This window comes from Brienomyrus brachyistius, chromosome 8 (genome assembly GCF_023856365.1).
Source record: "Brienomyrus brachyistius isolate T26 chromosome 8, BBRACH_0.4, whole genome shotgun sequence".
Taxonomy (NCBI): Eukaryota; Metazoa; Chordata; class Actinopteri; order Osteoglossiformes; family Mormyridae; genus Brienomyrus; species Brienomyrus brachyistius.
Genome location: NC_064540.1, coordinates 3,532,795 through 3,545,626, shown reverse-complemented (window position 1 = coordinate 3,545,626; position 12,832 = coordinate 3,532,795). Strand labels below are relative to the sequence as shown.

At 40.7% G+C, this 12,832-nt stretch overlaps 1 protein-coding gene across 1 annotated transcript in view; it reads right to left on the bottom strand.

Annotated features, from left to right (window-relative positions):
* dock3 (dedicator of cytokinesis 3) overlaps positions 1-11,664 on the bottom strand; it is a 184,712-nt gene extending 173,048 nt beyond the window's left edge. The window contains 1 exon segment of the mRNA XM_049023708.1: positions 10,993-11,664. Within this exon segment, the coding sequence (XP_048879665.1) occupies positions 10,993-11,029 (37 nt within the window). The 5' untranslated portion in view covers positions 11,030-11,664.
* Positions 11,665-12,832: the final 1,168 nt, after the last annotated feature.

The window sequence follows — 12,832 nt, the reverse complement described above, 5'->3', positions numbered from 1 at the left end:
CTGCACATGCAAAAATAGGAGGGGAGAGGGGTTCCGATTGCCATTTTCTCACTGGTTGTTCAGAAGCTTAAATCCAAAAGAATATGTCTGTGCAAAGACTCTCACAGTGCGTACAAGGTGGCTTAGGAAAACATCTGATATGCAGCGGGCAAAAAAAACCTAATTCAATCTCCTAGATAAAAGACAAACTTAAATGTTGGATTCTCTAACGATCCCGGTGATCAAAGCTTTAGATATATTTTCAGTTGCATTCTGTAGTGTTGGACACTTTGCACAAAGTTGCAGCTCTGTGTATCAGACTTCAACTGCACCAGTCAGATCAAATGAGTTTGATGTGCCTTTTAATATTTTGGGGAAAAGATCGCTGCTGTCAGGAAATGCAACGCTGCGTCTGTGTTTAGCATAAACCAATTGCCTGAGATAGAATCTGTCATGCAGCATAAACCAAGTAAACAACAGTGCATTGTGCATTTCATAGTGCATGACCCCTTAAAGAGGGAGTCCCATAATTAGAAAGACTTTAGACATTTTTTAAATATGCATTGTAAGATCATTGCAGGTGCTATTTGTACATTGGACAACAGAAAACTAGATTTAAACTGGGACCCATTAATTCTTTTAGAACAAGCAGCAGACTTGAAGCATAATAAACACATTAATTATTAAGCGACAGAAAAACGTATAAGTTAGGTTTTCTAACATAACATAATACAATCGTGGACATGCACTTCATGTGGGATCCCATGGAAAATGCAGTATCTATTGTTCTGTTTGGATCCTACTGAAGACACTTTCAGCATCAATCAAACAGGCTACGTTATGGAAATGAAGCCTCTGTCCCACTGAGCATTCATATTAAAGGTGAGAATGGGGGGAGAGATGCTAGTTGCTGGAAGCAGAGAACCTGAAATTGGTTTCCCTGGCAAATTACATTCGACGAAGCTGCTATCGGTCGGGCTATCTTCACGCAAGACAAAACAAGCTGAAAATGGTTAAAGCCAATGAGAAGGAGCGAAACCAAGCAGAGCATCTATAAATACTGCATGGCTGCCAAGCTCCTGGTCTGCTCACCTCTCTGCATTTCAGGTCTCTGTCGTCCTGGAGAGAACGGAGGGTCGGCCTCAGCACCACGGACAGCGAGCAAGTCACGCTATCTTTTATAAGGCCAACGGCTGCCCCCATTTCCTGCTCTTAAATGGCCTCTAGCCCCCTGCTGGACAGAACAACTTCGCGGGAAAATCCCATTAAAGTCAATTTGTGTTTTAGGGTTCTCCGACCCAACATTTCCTGACATTCACAGGTCCGGGGAGAACCAAACGCAATGGGAAAAACCAATTCAAAATTCTGAATGGGTAGGAAGCTTAACAGAGGTGTAAGTGCAAACAGCACATGGGTGACATGACACCACACGTCTGCTGTACTGGTGAAAGCCAGCCGCGTATTGCACACGCCACATTTGAGCTTTGATCCAACTGACAAAGTGCGCATTTACTAAAGCCAGGCCAAATTACCCTGGAGGAAAGGGGTCAATTCAAGCACGATGCATCAGTGGATGCAGCTGGGGGAGGGAAGGACCGAGGAAACCAAGAGCTCTGCAGATACCGATAGCAGCGGCTCTCCTGAAGGACTTGGGAGACCGCAGAGTAAATTGCCAGGCTGTTTCCTGCACCCGGCGACTCATTAAGCCTCGCTCATTAAAAGTCAGTCAATCACCAGACAAATTATAATCCGTAAGGACCTGAGACTAATTAAACCATACATGGTCAGCTGGGCGAGATTCTCTGATAATTTCATCTGCGTGTTTACGTAGGTGCATCAGCATGCAAGTGAGGGCATGCATGTGACTGTATAGCAGTTCACTGCTATAAACCAACCCCCCCCCCCCGCCCCCCCGAAGCCTGCATGAGTGACACATCAGTAATTCCATCGCACTGTGTTCTGCCAGCTCCATAGTTCCCGTCGCCCCAAAGTCTAGGCCTCACACTTTCAGATCTAATGGAACGTCCATCATCCTATCGACTATCGATCCAACCCATCGCTACAGAGAGTGGCCTCGTCTCACAATAAGCTCCAGTGCACCGACTCCCTGCTCTTTAATGTTTCAACATCGGCAACTGCATTCCATTATAGCTACATCAAGGCCCTGCGTGCGCGAGCACATTCCTTCATGTCTGAGAGTATTCACTTGGTCTTTGAAGGAGAAATGGAATATGCAAAAAACTTTAGATTTATAACGTACAGTACGAGTGAAGCATCACTTCATGACCTCTCACCTCATTCTGTCAAGCCAAATTAAATTGTCATCTTAAAGGCAGATTTGAATTTTTTTTTGTTTCTCTCTGTCACACACCTGGGCCTGCACACCCCCAAAATATAAACAGAAGCAGTGGGATGTTTTTGTCTGAACGACAAGGAAAAAATACAGAAATTAGGTAGTGAAAAGAAAATAAATACAGGTATCCATCGACTTACATCTGGGTTTCGTCCCGGAAGAGAAGACGCAAGTCAATCTGGATATATCTCGATCATTATAGCGGAAAGGTCAAATATACTGTATAACATAAGACACGTTATCACACAGATTTAACTAAACTTCCATGCAAATGGTTTGTTTCAATTCTTGCCGCATGCCGCCAATGTGGTAAAATACATCCGCAATCGGACGCTACTCAATAGGACGCAAGTCGATGAATAACTGTAATTTCAAATGGATTTATATCCCGATTTCACTTTTAAACTCTTCAATGGTGTTTTTTCTGATGTTTAGGTAAAAACTGAATATCAGTTCTGCGATGGGCTGGCCCCCCATCCTGGGTTGTTCCCTGCCTCGTGCCCATTGCTTCCGGGATCCCAGTAGGATAAGCGGTTTGGAAAATGGATGGATGGATGGATGGATGAATGAATATCAGTTAGGCTATAATGAAGAGCACATCTGTAAATATGCCCAACAAAATACTTTGCTGACATGCTGATATTCAGGCTATTAGCAGCTCTGTACTCACTGTAACTGGCAGCTGGTCCAAGGTGTTCCCCTGCTTTATAATCTGTGCTGTCAGGATCCTCATGACCCATTACTGGATAACTGTAATGATACTTACAATACTGTACAATCTTATAATCCATTGCTGCTAAAATTACTTACTGAGTAAGATGCCATTAAAAAAAAACCTTGGAAACCTTATTAAATACTTCATTCAAGCTCATACAACCTCATATCCAAACTGTTACAGACCCTTCTTTGCTTAAAACCCCAGATGGGTTTTCACCCAAAAGTGATACATTTTGGTTCGCTTACCAGCACCTTGTGTTCATTTTTCAAATGCTCTGTCGGACTTTTTGGGCTTTTGATGCATGAGGTGATTTCTCAACTTTCATTTTGGTTGATTGGCTCTAATTATAGTCTTTTTAGAAATGTGGAAGACACACTTTTCCAAAGCCTTACGTGTGGGTCATTGAGAGTGTCTTCTAAATAAGCTTTAGCTTCTAGACCTCCTCTGGAGAGTTTGTGGGCTGCGTCTTTCAGATTAACTCAAATAGATCTTCATGACTGAAGCTGTTAAGCTGTCTGCTTGCATCATAATAGCACCGTGGAGCTCCTCACAGTAATCTACTGATTAACCTAATGATTCCTACCGTTCGTCATTACACCACACAGCCATCGTCTGCGCATTGGGTTGGCAGTTCTCAAGGAAAGTTTTCAAAATGAATATGCATCGCGCGGCAATTATTTGCGATTTGTTCTGGTTTAACAGTCAGACACTGCATGCTTGTGAGAAAAGTGAGTCTTACATTTCTAAATTTAATCAGCTGTCGTTAAAAGAAAACAAGTGGTTTTCTGTCGTACGTCAAAATTACGACCAAGGCTTTGATAGTCTGTTCCAACCCTCTAAAATTTATACCACAATAACAATAGCAATGAAAATGCAGTCACCATGAGAGAAAAAGGATATGAAGTTCCTTGCTTTAGAAGAAAAAAATATATTGCTTTTATGACCACTGACAACATTAAATGTAATTAAATTACTGTTCATAGTAGAACTGGCGATTAAAACCACTTAATGTGTTCAAAGTCCTACTACATAACAATGGTGTGTCTCTTTAAGGGCTTCTCTAAAAATAACTTCCCATTGGTCTTGACTCTGTTTAATGTATTAATTGCTCTCAGTTCTACCATAACAACCACGAACAGTCAAAGTGACAGACCCCATATCCCTGTAACCAGTTAGGATTAAATTAGGGTACATGACTGTTTAATGTTCTGCTTATTCATTTACATGTGTTTAGGTATAGGTTGGAGATGATTTAAAAAAAAAAAAACAAGCCCTAAAACTCTAATGCATATTCAGAGTCTTGCAGGACGCAGAAGATGGTCATCAGATGAAATACGCAGCTGAAATACGATGATCAGGTTTTGCATCATGCACAAAAACACACTGCCAATCATCTCTGGAAAAATGAACAGAGTTGAAGGCTTTTTCACTGGTTTTAATTGGCACTGCAGGGTTATTACAGTCAAAGGGAAGTTAACACGTTCTTAGGAACATGTCTTGGGGCTGATGTTGATCAGATCTGTTCATTGAAGGGTGACCTTGGGCAAAGGCTTAGATTCTTAATCCAGCCTGCAGGCAATGAACAACAACCCCTGTGCTGGGTTTAGTACAGAAAGCAAGAAAAATAATGATATAATGGACATGGGGGTGTCTTATTTTTCCTGCCAAACTGGCCAGACATTAAACAGTGTTTTGATGGTATTTTCAAAAGCAATGCCATTACAGTATTATGAAATCTTTGTGATAAAATTCACCATGGGGGGCAGGGGAGGTAATGTATACTATATGTTGACCCGAATGAAAATATGCCACTCAAAATATCACGGTATACCCAAAAATTTACCCAAGATGCCCAAGCCTAAAAGATGATTGCAGAGGTAGAAGTATTATCTTAGGGTCAGCGCTCAATGTGAGGTTCAGTACTACAATTAGACTAAGCAACGTGGGGTTTCTCAGTAGATAAATACATGATGTTCCCAGTGAACGCAGGGTGGTGCATGTGGTGCTGGCCCAAAGATTATACAACATGAAGCTGCAAGAAATTCATAAGGTTGCCTGTAGAACAGTCCATGCAACAGTCTGCAGCATTCATCAGCAAATCCCCCTTTTTAGTCCTAAATGCTGGACCAGATGCTGAGGGAGAAATACCAGAACAGCAGCTATTCATTAAACAGGTGTTAGGAAAATAGGACATTAACTTTAATCCATCTTGGGATTTACTGTGTCTTGGGTTATACTAACGACGTCTCCAAATGTCTTGCCAGGACCAGGCCTGGTGAAGTAAATGGAGTTAATCAAGTAAATAATGAAAAACTGTTTGACCCCAACCAGTACAGACGGAAACGAGAAATGCAGGGAAACACGCAGAGTGACAGGCTCCCTTCTCGAGTGCTGACAGCAAGATCCAACATCTCCTTCTTCCCTCCTATCAGACCGACAGTATAATTCATGGGCCCCGCAACAAAAATAAACATGCAAAAAGAAAACGTCTTCAAAAACCTTCTGCAGGTAGGAGTCACTTTGAAACAGCATCATATACTTTGTTTGACTATGCATGGCGATATACATGAGGTTTATCTACCAGAGGAAGAGGGTTTGGTCCAAAACTGTACTGAAGTCAAGTCCTAAAACGAATATAATCTCAGGGTGTCTGACCAGGGGTGTGGCCATGGGCTCACCAAACCAATCAACTGCCACCCCCACCAGCCAACAGCTTTTACGAGCTCTAATAATACTCCTCCCCAGAGTCTGAACAGTGCTGCCCACCCAGCACACCCAAATAACCGCCGCAGTGTGGCATCCTTGCAACACCGCCGTGTCTGACCATGTGCATTCCATTGCTGTCCTCAGACAGAGGATTTCTGCTATCTTTAATGGCAGGCTATGTGCTTGGGGCAGCGCCCAGCTCTTGCTGGTGAGAACTCAGGCGGCCCTGGCAGGCCCGGGGCCCCGCGCCACATTCACATCTCCCCAGCACATCACAAAGCCCCATTCATTAAGTATTGGGGTGAATAGATGTTTTCCCATCGCCTGCCAGAATCTTCCGGACTGTCTCGAGAGGCTCCACGAGTTACCTCCCGGCACAGTGTTGGAATCTGCACCCCTCCAGTCCTGCACCACTCACAGTCCTCTGTTTTGTTTTCCCTCATTTTATATAGGCAGTGGTAAATTCTGTCATTTCTGATTCTACCAGAACACACTTCCAATCAGGCCCAGGAAGAATAAACGAGTGTAAAGGAAAACAAACACAAACAAAAACAAACAAAACAAACAAACAAAAGTGGCTACAACCCATCGGGTAGGATCTACAGTGAACTGTCCTCATGTGTTTGTCCATCTTTTTGCTTGTCTGACATCTACTGTTTAAGTTAGGCATGATAGTGAAGAAAACCAACTATTACTGGCCACAGACATACTTATTTTAATTTATTATTATTACATTTATTTTGCATTCCGACATTCAACAGCAGAATGGCATTACAACTAAAGGCACTAGAGAAATGGAACTTCACAGACATTAACTCAATCAATCTCCCTGATACTAAGAGGAATCATGCCAAGACCCAAGATTCACTGGAATCCCCATTAACTAATAATAAATCATAGACTATCCTGAAACCATGCAGCTGCAATGCAGAATAGGAATGATTAACTGAAACAAAATCAGTGATTACAATTTGATTTACCACAATCCTGCTCACCAAGTCCTCCCACACAATTATGGGCGAGTGTTCGTTAATCTTAATTTCATCCATTTATAAGTATGCCATCTATATTTGTTAACAGTATCATCATTGGGAAGACATTTTAATTGACCTCTTTTAATTAACTATTAAATAACCATTTAAGGGGCGGCATGGTGGTGCAGTGGTTAGCACTGTCGCCTCACACCTCTGGGACCCGGGTTCGAGTCTCCGCCTGGGTCACATGTGTGCGGAGTTTGCATGTTCTCCCCGTGTCGTCGTGGGGTTTCCTCCGGGTACTCCGGTTTCCCCCCACAGTCCAAAAACATGCTGAGGCTAATTGGAGTTGCTGAATTGCCCGTAGGTGTGCATGTGTGAGTGACTGGTGTGTGAGTGTGCCCTGCGATGGGCTGGCCCCCCATCCTGGGTTGTTCCCTGCCTCGTGCCCATTGATTCCGGGATAGGCTCCGGACCCTCCGCGACCCGATAGGATAAGCGGTTTGGAAAATGGATGGATGGATAACCATTTAAATAAATTAAATGTATAGATTTAATGAGTCTAATTCCCCTTGAAATTCCAAGTATGTGCGACTCAATAGCAATCAGTTAATATACACAGGCTAGACAAAGACAGATGAGTGGTAAATAACTGTAAACGTTCATCCACAATGCAGTCATTTCCACCATCAAAACATCACATGGCCCAAGTGTCAGTTCGGCCTCCAGGAATCAAGTTAAACCTGCAGTGAAACCCAGACAAACATGCTGGAAAAAAAAAACAATCTCCACATCACAACTTAAATGGCTGCGGGCAATACGACTCGGGTTTTCAGATTCGGACAGGACACTCACCATAAAATCGTAAACAAATAAAATAAAAAAATTAAAAATTAATCGAAACAGGAAGACGACGTTTTCAAAACCACTCACATACACCATGGAGATCAAATCAACCTTTGGTTTTGCATATAAAGTACCCATGCCCTGCTAAAGAGCGAAAATTGTGCACTTGCCAGACAGCCGTCTGCAGCATTTGACATTCATCTCAGTCCTTTTTGGCACTTACATCTACTAGCATTTGCAGCACCAACGAAGATTTATGCTTGCAGAGACTAATGGGGAATATGATGAAATGCGGCTTTTAGAAAACGCTTCCTTAGCGCTCACCTGGTCTGCATAGCACAGATGGCACCTTCCCCAGTCCTACTCCAGTAATGCGGCTGGGAATTCTCTGGAAGTAATCTCTGAAGGGCACAATCTGCTCTTAGCAAACCCCTTACAATAACGCTGCAATGATGCACCTGTGATTCGTTGTCTGCAGCCCGTCGTCTGCTGGAACTTTTGAAATGATATTGATGAGATTATGTTCCTATAACACCTGAGACAGTTTGACTCAAGATGTCTCTGCAGGACCGCAAGTAGTGTGACATTCATCTTAATATGCTTATGTGGCTGAGCACCTGTCGAGCCTCATATGAGTTAACTGGAATCCGTTCAATCGTGAGCCTTTTTTTAATCAGAAATGTAAAGATTTTTTTGCGTACTATTTGTGAATTATGACAAAACCTATGAATCATTGGTAATCAACCTCAATTAACTCCCCCAGTCAACAATAATCATCATCATCTTAGTAAATTATAACAACATCCTGTGGTAAAGTACTTCTCCAAAGTACCATGCAGATTACGTTAAACTTTTCCATACTTTTTATTAATGTGCACTGGACCTACAGTCACCTTAAGCAATATTTTAAAATAAACCTATACTAATGTTAAAAATTATGTAAATATATGTAGGCTATAAAATGACAGAGCATTATTAAGTTATATAAAATTAACAAATATGTTTGTTACTTACAGGTAATTCTAAGAATTTTAGTTCTGATTCTTTGGACTGCTGCCAATGCACACATCGTTAACTGCTCAGCATAGCGCTACATGACTTTTCGGACATCGTTTTGTGCCTTAAGTGTAATTTTCAATCATAAATTGCTGGCGTATACTGTCACTTATGTGCAGGTTGACATCTTTGTGATGCTAGACAAAGGAATTCTGACTTGGAGAATAAAAGAGGCATCTGAGTTCGCTTCGAGACATTTTACAACAATCACTGTCTCTGACAGCTTTTCAAACTAACTAACAAAACCTGAAAAGTGGATAATTCCGTCGTCTGTTGGCTCCAGTCACTCATTATCAAGTCATATCACAATGTAATTTGTCATAGTCGGAAAGCGTCAACTGGGTAGCATAAAAAACATCCAATATTAACTTAAGCGATGAAAAAACACCTAGAGGGAACCGCATTGCGCCGCTATTTTAATTGTATAATAGACTTAAGAGCCTGAACCAAAGTAATTAAAGATAACGCAATTCTAATTTCATAATCGACCAGTCACTCTAAATGTACTCTTTGATATTATATAACAGCGGAGTTCACTGTTTAAGAAAATGGACATGGACGTTATAATCCACAGGGAAATTGTTACCATACTCGAGAGAGGTACTCTGGGTTAATTGTTCCATATTTATCCAGATACAGGGGCAATAAACTGTAACGCGTCCCCTAAGTGTAAAACGTCATCTCTCAAGGAAAACCACTAGGCCTGTATCATAGCAAACGATTTAATACATTTAAGTGAAAATCATTTCAATGCAATGATGCGAGCATTTTTATTAAGTATGACGTCTATAAGCCGCAAGCAGTTTTTAAACAACTGTTTTTCCTTTAACTATACTTGCACAAAACCGAGGCTCTATTCCCACGTCACTTGAACACAATAGACTCCATGTATCATGCTGGATCCTTAACGTGATATGAAGTATGTTAAAAAAGAACAAGGATGTGGAATGCTAAAATGTATTACAGTTTACGGTATCTGAATGGGGTCATATAATACCGAAAGAAGACAGCATTATGTCTGTTGCCTGACAACAGTAACCAATGTGCCTCATATGGAATTTAAGACTCCAACGATATCTTTTAAATTAAAAATGCGATCATCCATTTGTTTCATATAGGGCCTATGTAGCATATTTACGAAGAAACACAAGTTTCGCAACGTGTTTGGGGGTAAGTTGTAAGTCTTGTACACTAAAAATGATTTACTTGAAGCTCTTGTATTGAAACAATCTGAATTCTACTCTTGCAAGCACAGCAATTCGAGTAATTGATTCAATTTTTAACTACGTTAACAACGTACGGCCAGTGTAATATGTACCCATTCAATCTCGCACAGCAGTTCATTTATATCCAACGGAAATAAATATCTTTATTGAAAGAAAAACAATTAAGAAAACACCTTTAAATCGATTGATGTAATTGATAACGTTACTAGAAAACAGCGCGGAAAAAAAGATTAGAATTAAACATATTGACTGTGCACCGATACACGTAGACTATTTAGCAGAAATCATTTGTAAAGAGGCATGAAATGATATTAATATGCGTATTTCATCGTATACCCATTGTCACTGTTTGTTTCTTATACACATTCCCTATCGATCACAAGTTCCAGATGCATAGTCTACTGCACCTCTGTAAGCTAAAGTACATGTCAAATGTACTTCATATTATTCTATGTATGTACGTAGAATTATATATATATATATATATATATATATATATATATATATATATATATATATATATATATATATATATATATATATATATATATATATATATATATCAGAGATATCGTTGACTCACATTTTAAAATATATATTTTTTATTCCTCGCCTATGCACCTGTTGGAGAGGTGCGCGTTTTGACTGCCCCCTGTTGGCTGCCAAGACACTGCACCAAACAAAACGGGAGTTTTCTCACTAATCATCACTGTATTGAACACGCGGAATTGGCTATAACAGCATATAAATTGTATCGAGAGTTCACATGTACATCTTCGAAAAAACAGAAAAGAACAGAAATGTGTAGCTATTTCGGGATTAGTCAGCGATGCAGGAATACTTTGTATTGCAGTATAAAGATACAAATCAACATTAACAAGTGTTTAATTCTCTAAATATTTTATTTAGGTATTAATTTGTTTCATTTATGATCTATGAGTTCTCAAAATAAAGAAATATTCGGGGTGGGGGGTTAACTACCTGAGTAGACTATAAAAACGGCAACCAATAAGATTTTATTATTTATTACAGAAGTGTGTAGATTAATGCACTTTCGGAAGATAAAATCACCGTGACTTTTTACAAAGCTAATTCTACAAAACACAAGGGAGCTGGATTGACTAATTAACTTACCGACTCCGATTTTTTCTTCTTCCGTTGGGGTCCACATGATCCTGGTAAAATTCCCAAGAAATCAAAGCTTGATTTAGTCGTTTTCATGGAAGAATATGAGTGAAAGTTGCAAAAAAAATCGCTTAGATCCGATTTACTTACAGCAGGAAAATAACACTACTATTTGAAAAATGTCAAATAAAATAAAAGTAGAAAGTGATATATTATTTGGCTTTAAAAAAAGAGAGAGAAAGAGCGAAAAAACTGTCCGATCTTCAGAGTACCTGTCTGATATCTTGCAGAGAACAGGCAAACGTGTACAGCTAACAGTGGTCTGTTATCTGTAATCTCTGCCTATCCACTTTTGTGCGAGAATCTCCCCACCACCCCCCACCCCCCAACGGTCTCAATGCAGCAGCATCTCCGACCAGGGCTAGAATGGGGACATTTATTTATTAATTTCGCCCAAACAGCATTCCCTTCTCTCCCTCTCAGTTCCTCAGAGCGGTTTCTAACTATACAAGGAAGATCCGATCAGTTGCAAAGGCAGCTTTCCTGTGCGACACCAATGTCATTTTATCATCGCGCAGTAAGAAGGCGCCCGCATTTCCCCCCCTGCGCTGCAGAAACGTCCCGCAGTCGAGAGTCGCGTAACCGCTACTGCTTATCGCCGGAGCCGCGGCTGCGCCATCTTTTACCCGGCTGCCGTCACATGACGCAGGCTGTCAAACAGCCGGTTCTGTGGGGCCCCGGGAGGGATCTGCGTGGTACTGCGGCTCCAGAGGAAAAGTCCACAACCGGGACCATCGTCAGAATAAATATCCGTAACGTTACCTTTAATCAGCTTACTATTACGCAACTGTAATATCATTATATGTATTAATAACGGTAGTAGTCATTGTGCTCAATAAAATATGCATATGGATTCCAAGTTATTCTGAGAATTAACATCTTTGAATGTTGATTCGATGCGTATTTGAGACGTATATTTCTGGGACCTGTTTGAAGTGAAATAAATCAACCACATACTTCATAAATAAGGCACGGATGTTTGTATGTATGTAATAGGTCTGTTTATTACATGGGCATAATTATACCATATACCTATCTCAATAACTGGGCATGTATACTTCTTTAATCCATTTACAAAATACCATTTTACAAGGGAACACAGCATTGACGGCACTGATTTATTTGACTGGGGTCCTGTATGTGTTCGATGCAAAGAATAACCTAAATTAAACAAGTGAGTTTGGGGAATTTTCGTGCATGAATCGGACATCCGTGAGTTTCTCGGTGCAAAAACATTGCAGTGGCTCTTTAAAATTGCCGATCGTCTCTGCGTTTATCTTTCGTTCATGTTTTGCCTCTAGTTAAAATACTCCGAAGAGGCACACGATGTTTGACGAGGGCGACAGGCGTATTTCACAAACGTCTCCCAGACTTTATAACTTAATTTAGTTTTAATAACTGGAGAAATAACGTTTCGAAATACACAGAATATGATTTGCTGTCAATCACCCACTAGCTCATCCCACATGCCATTGGCAACTGCATTGGTTAGTTTTCGTCAGACTTTGATTGACAGGACACACTAATCCCACCCACCAAAGACCATCGTTCTCGATCGTTCATTAATTAAATGTAGCCTGAAGACTCTTAGAGAGGTAGACTATATATATCTCACAGTGAGATCAGACCTAGGTAATGTTCTTAAACCAAAATGCTATGGAGCAATACTTTTGCCACTACCTCTAATGTTACAGACCTAGGGGATTCAGGGATTCTCGGCTGATTCTGGTATAGAATAACCGTTTATGCCTAGCCAGCTGGCTAAGTGACTAGAACTGTTCCTTCAGGT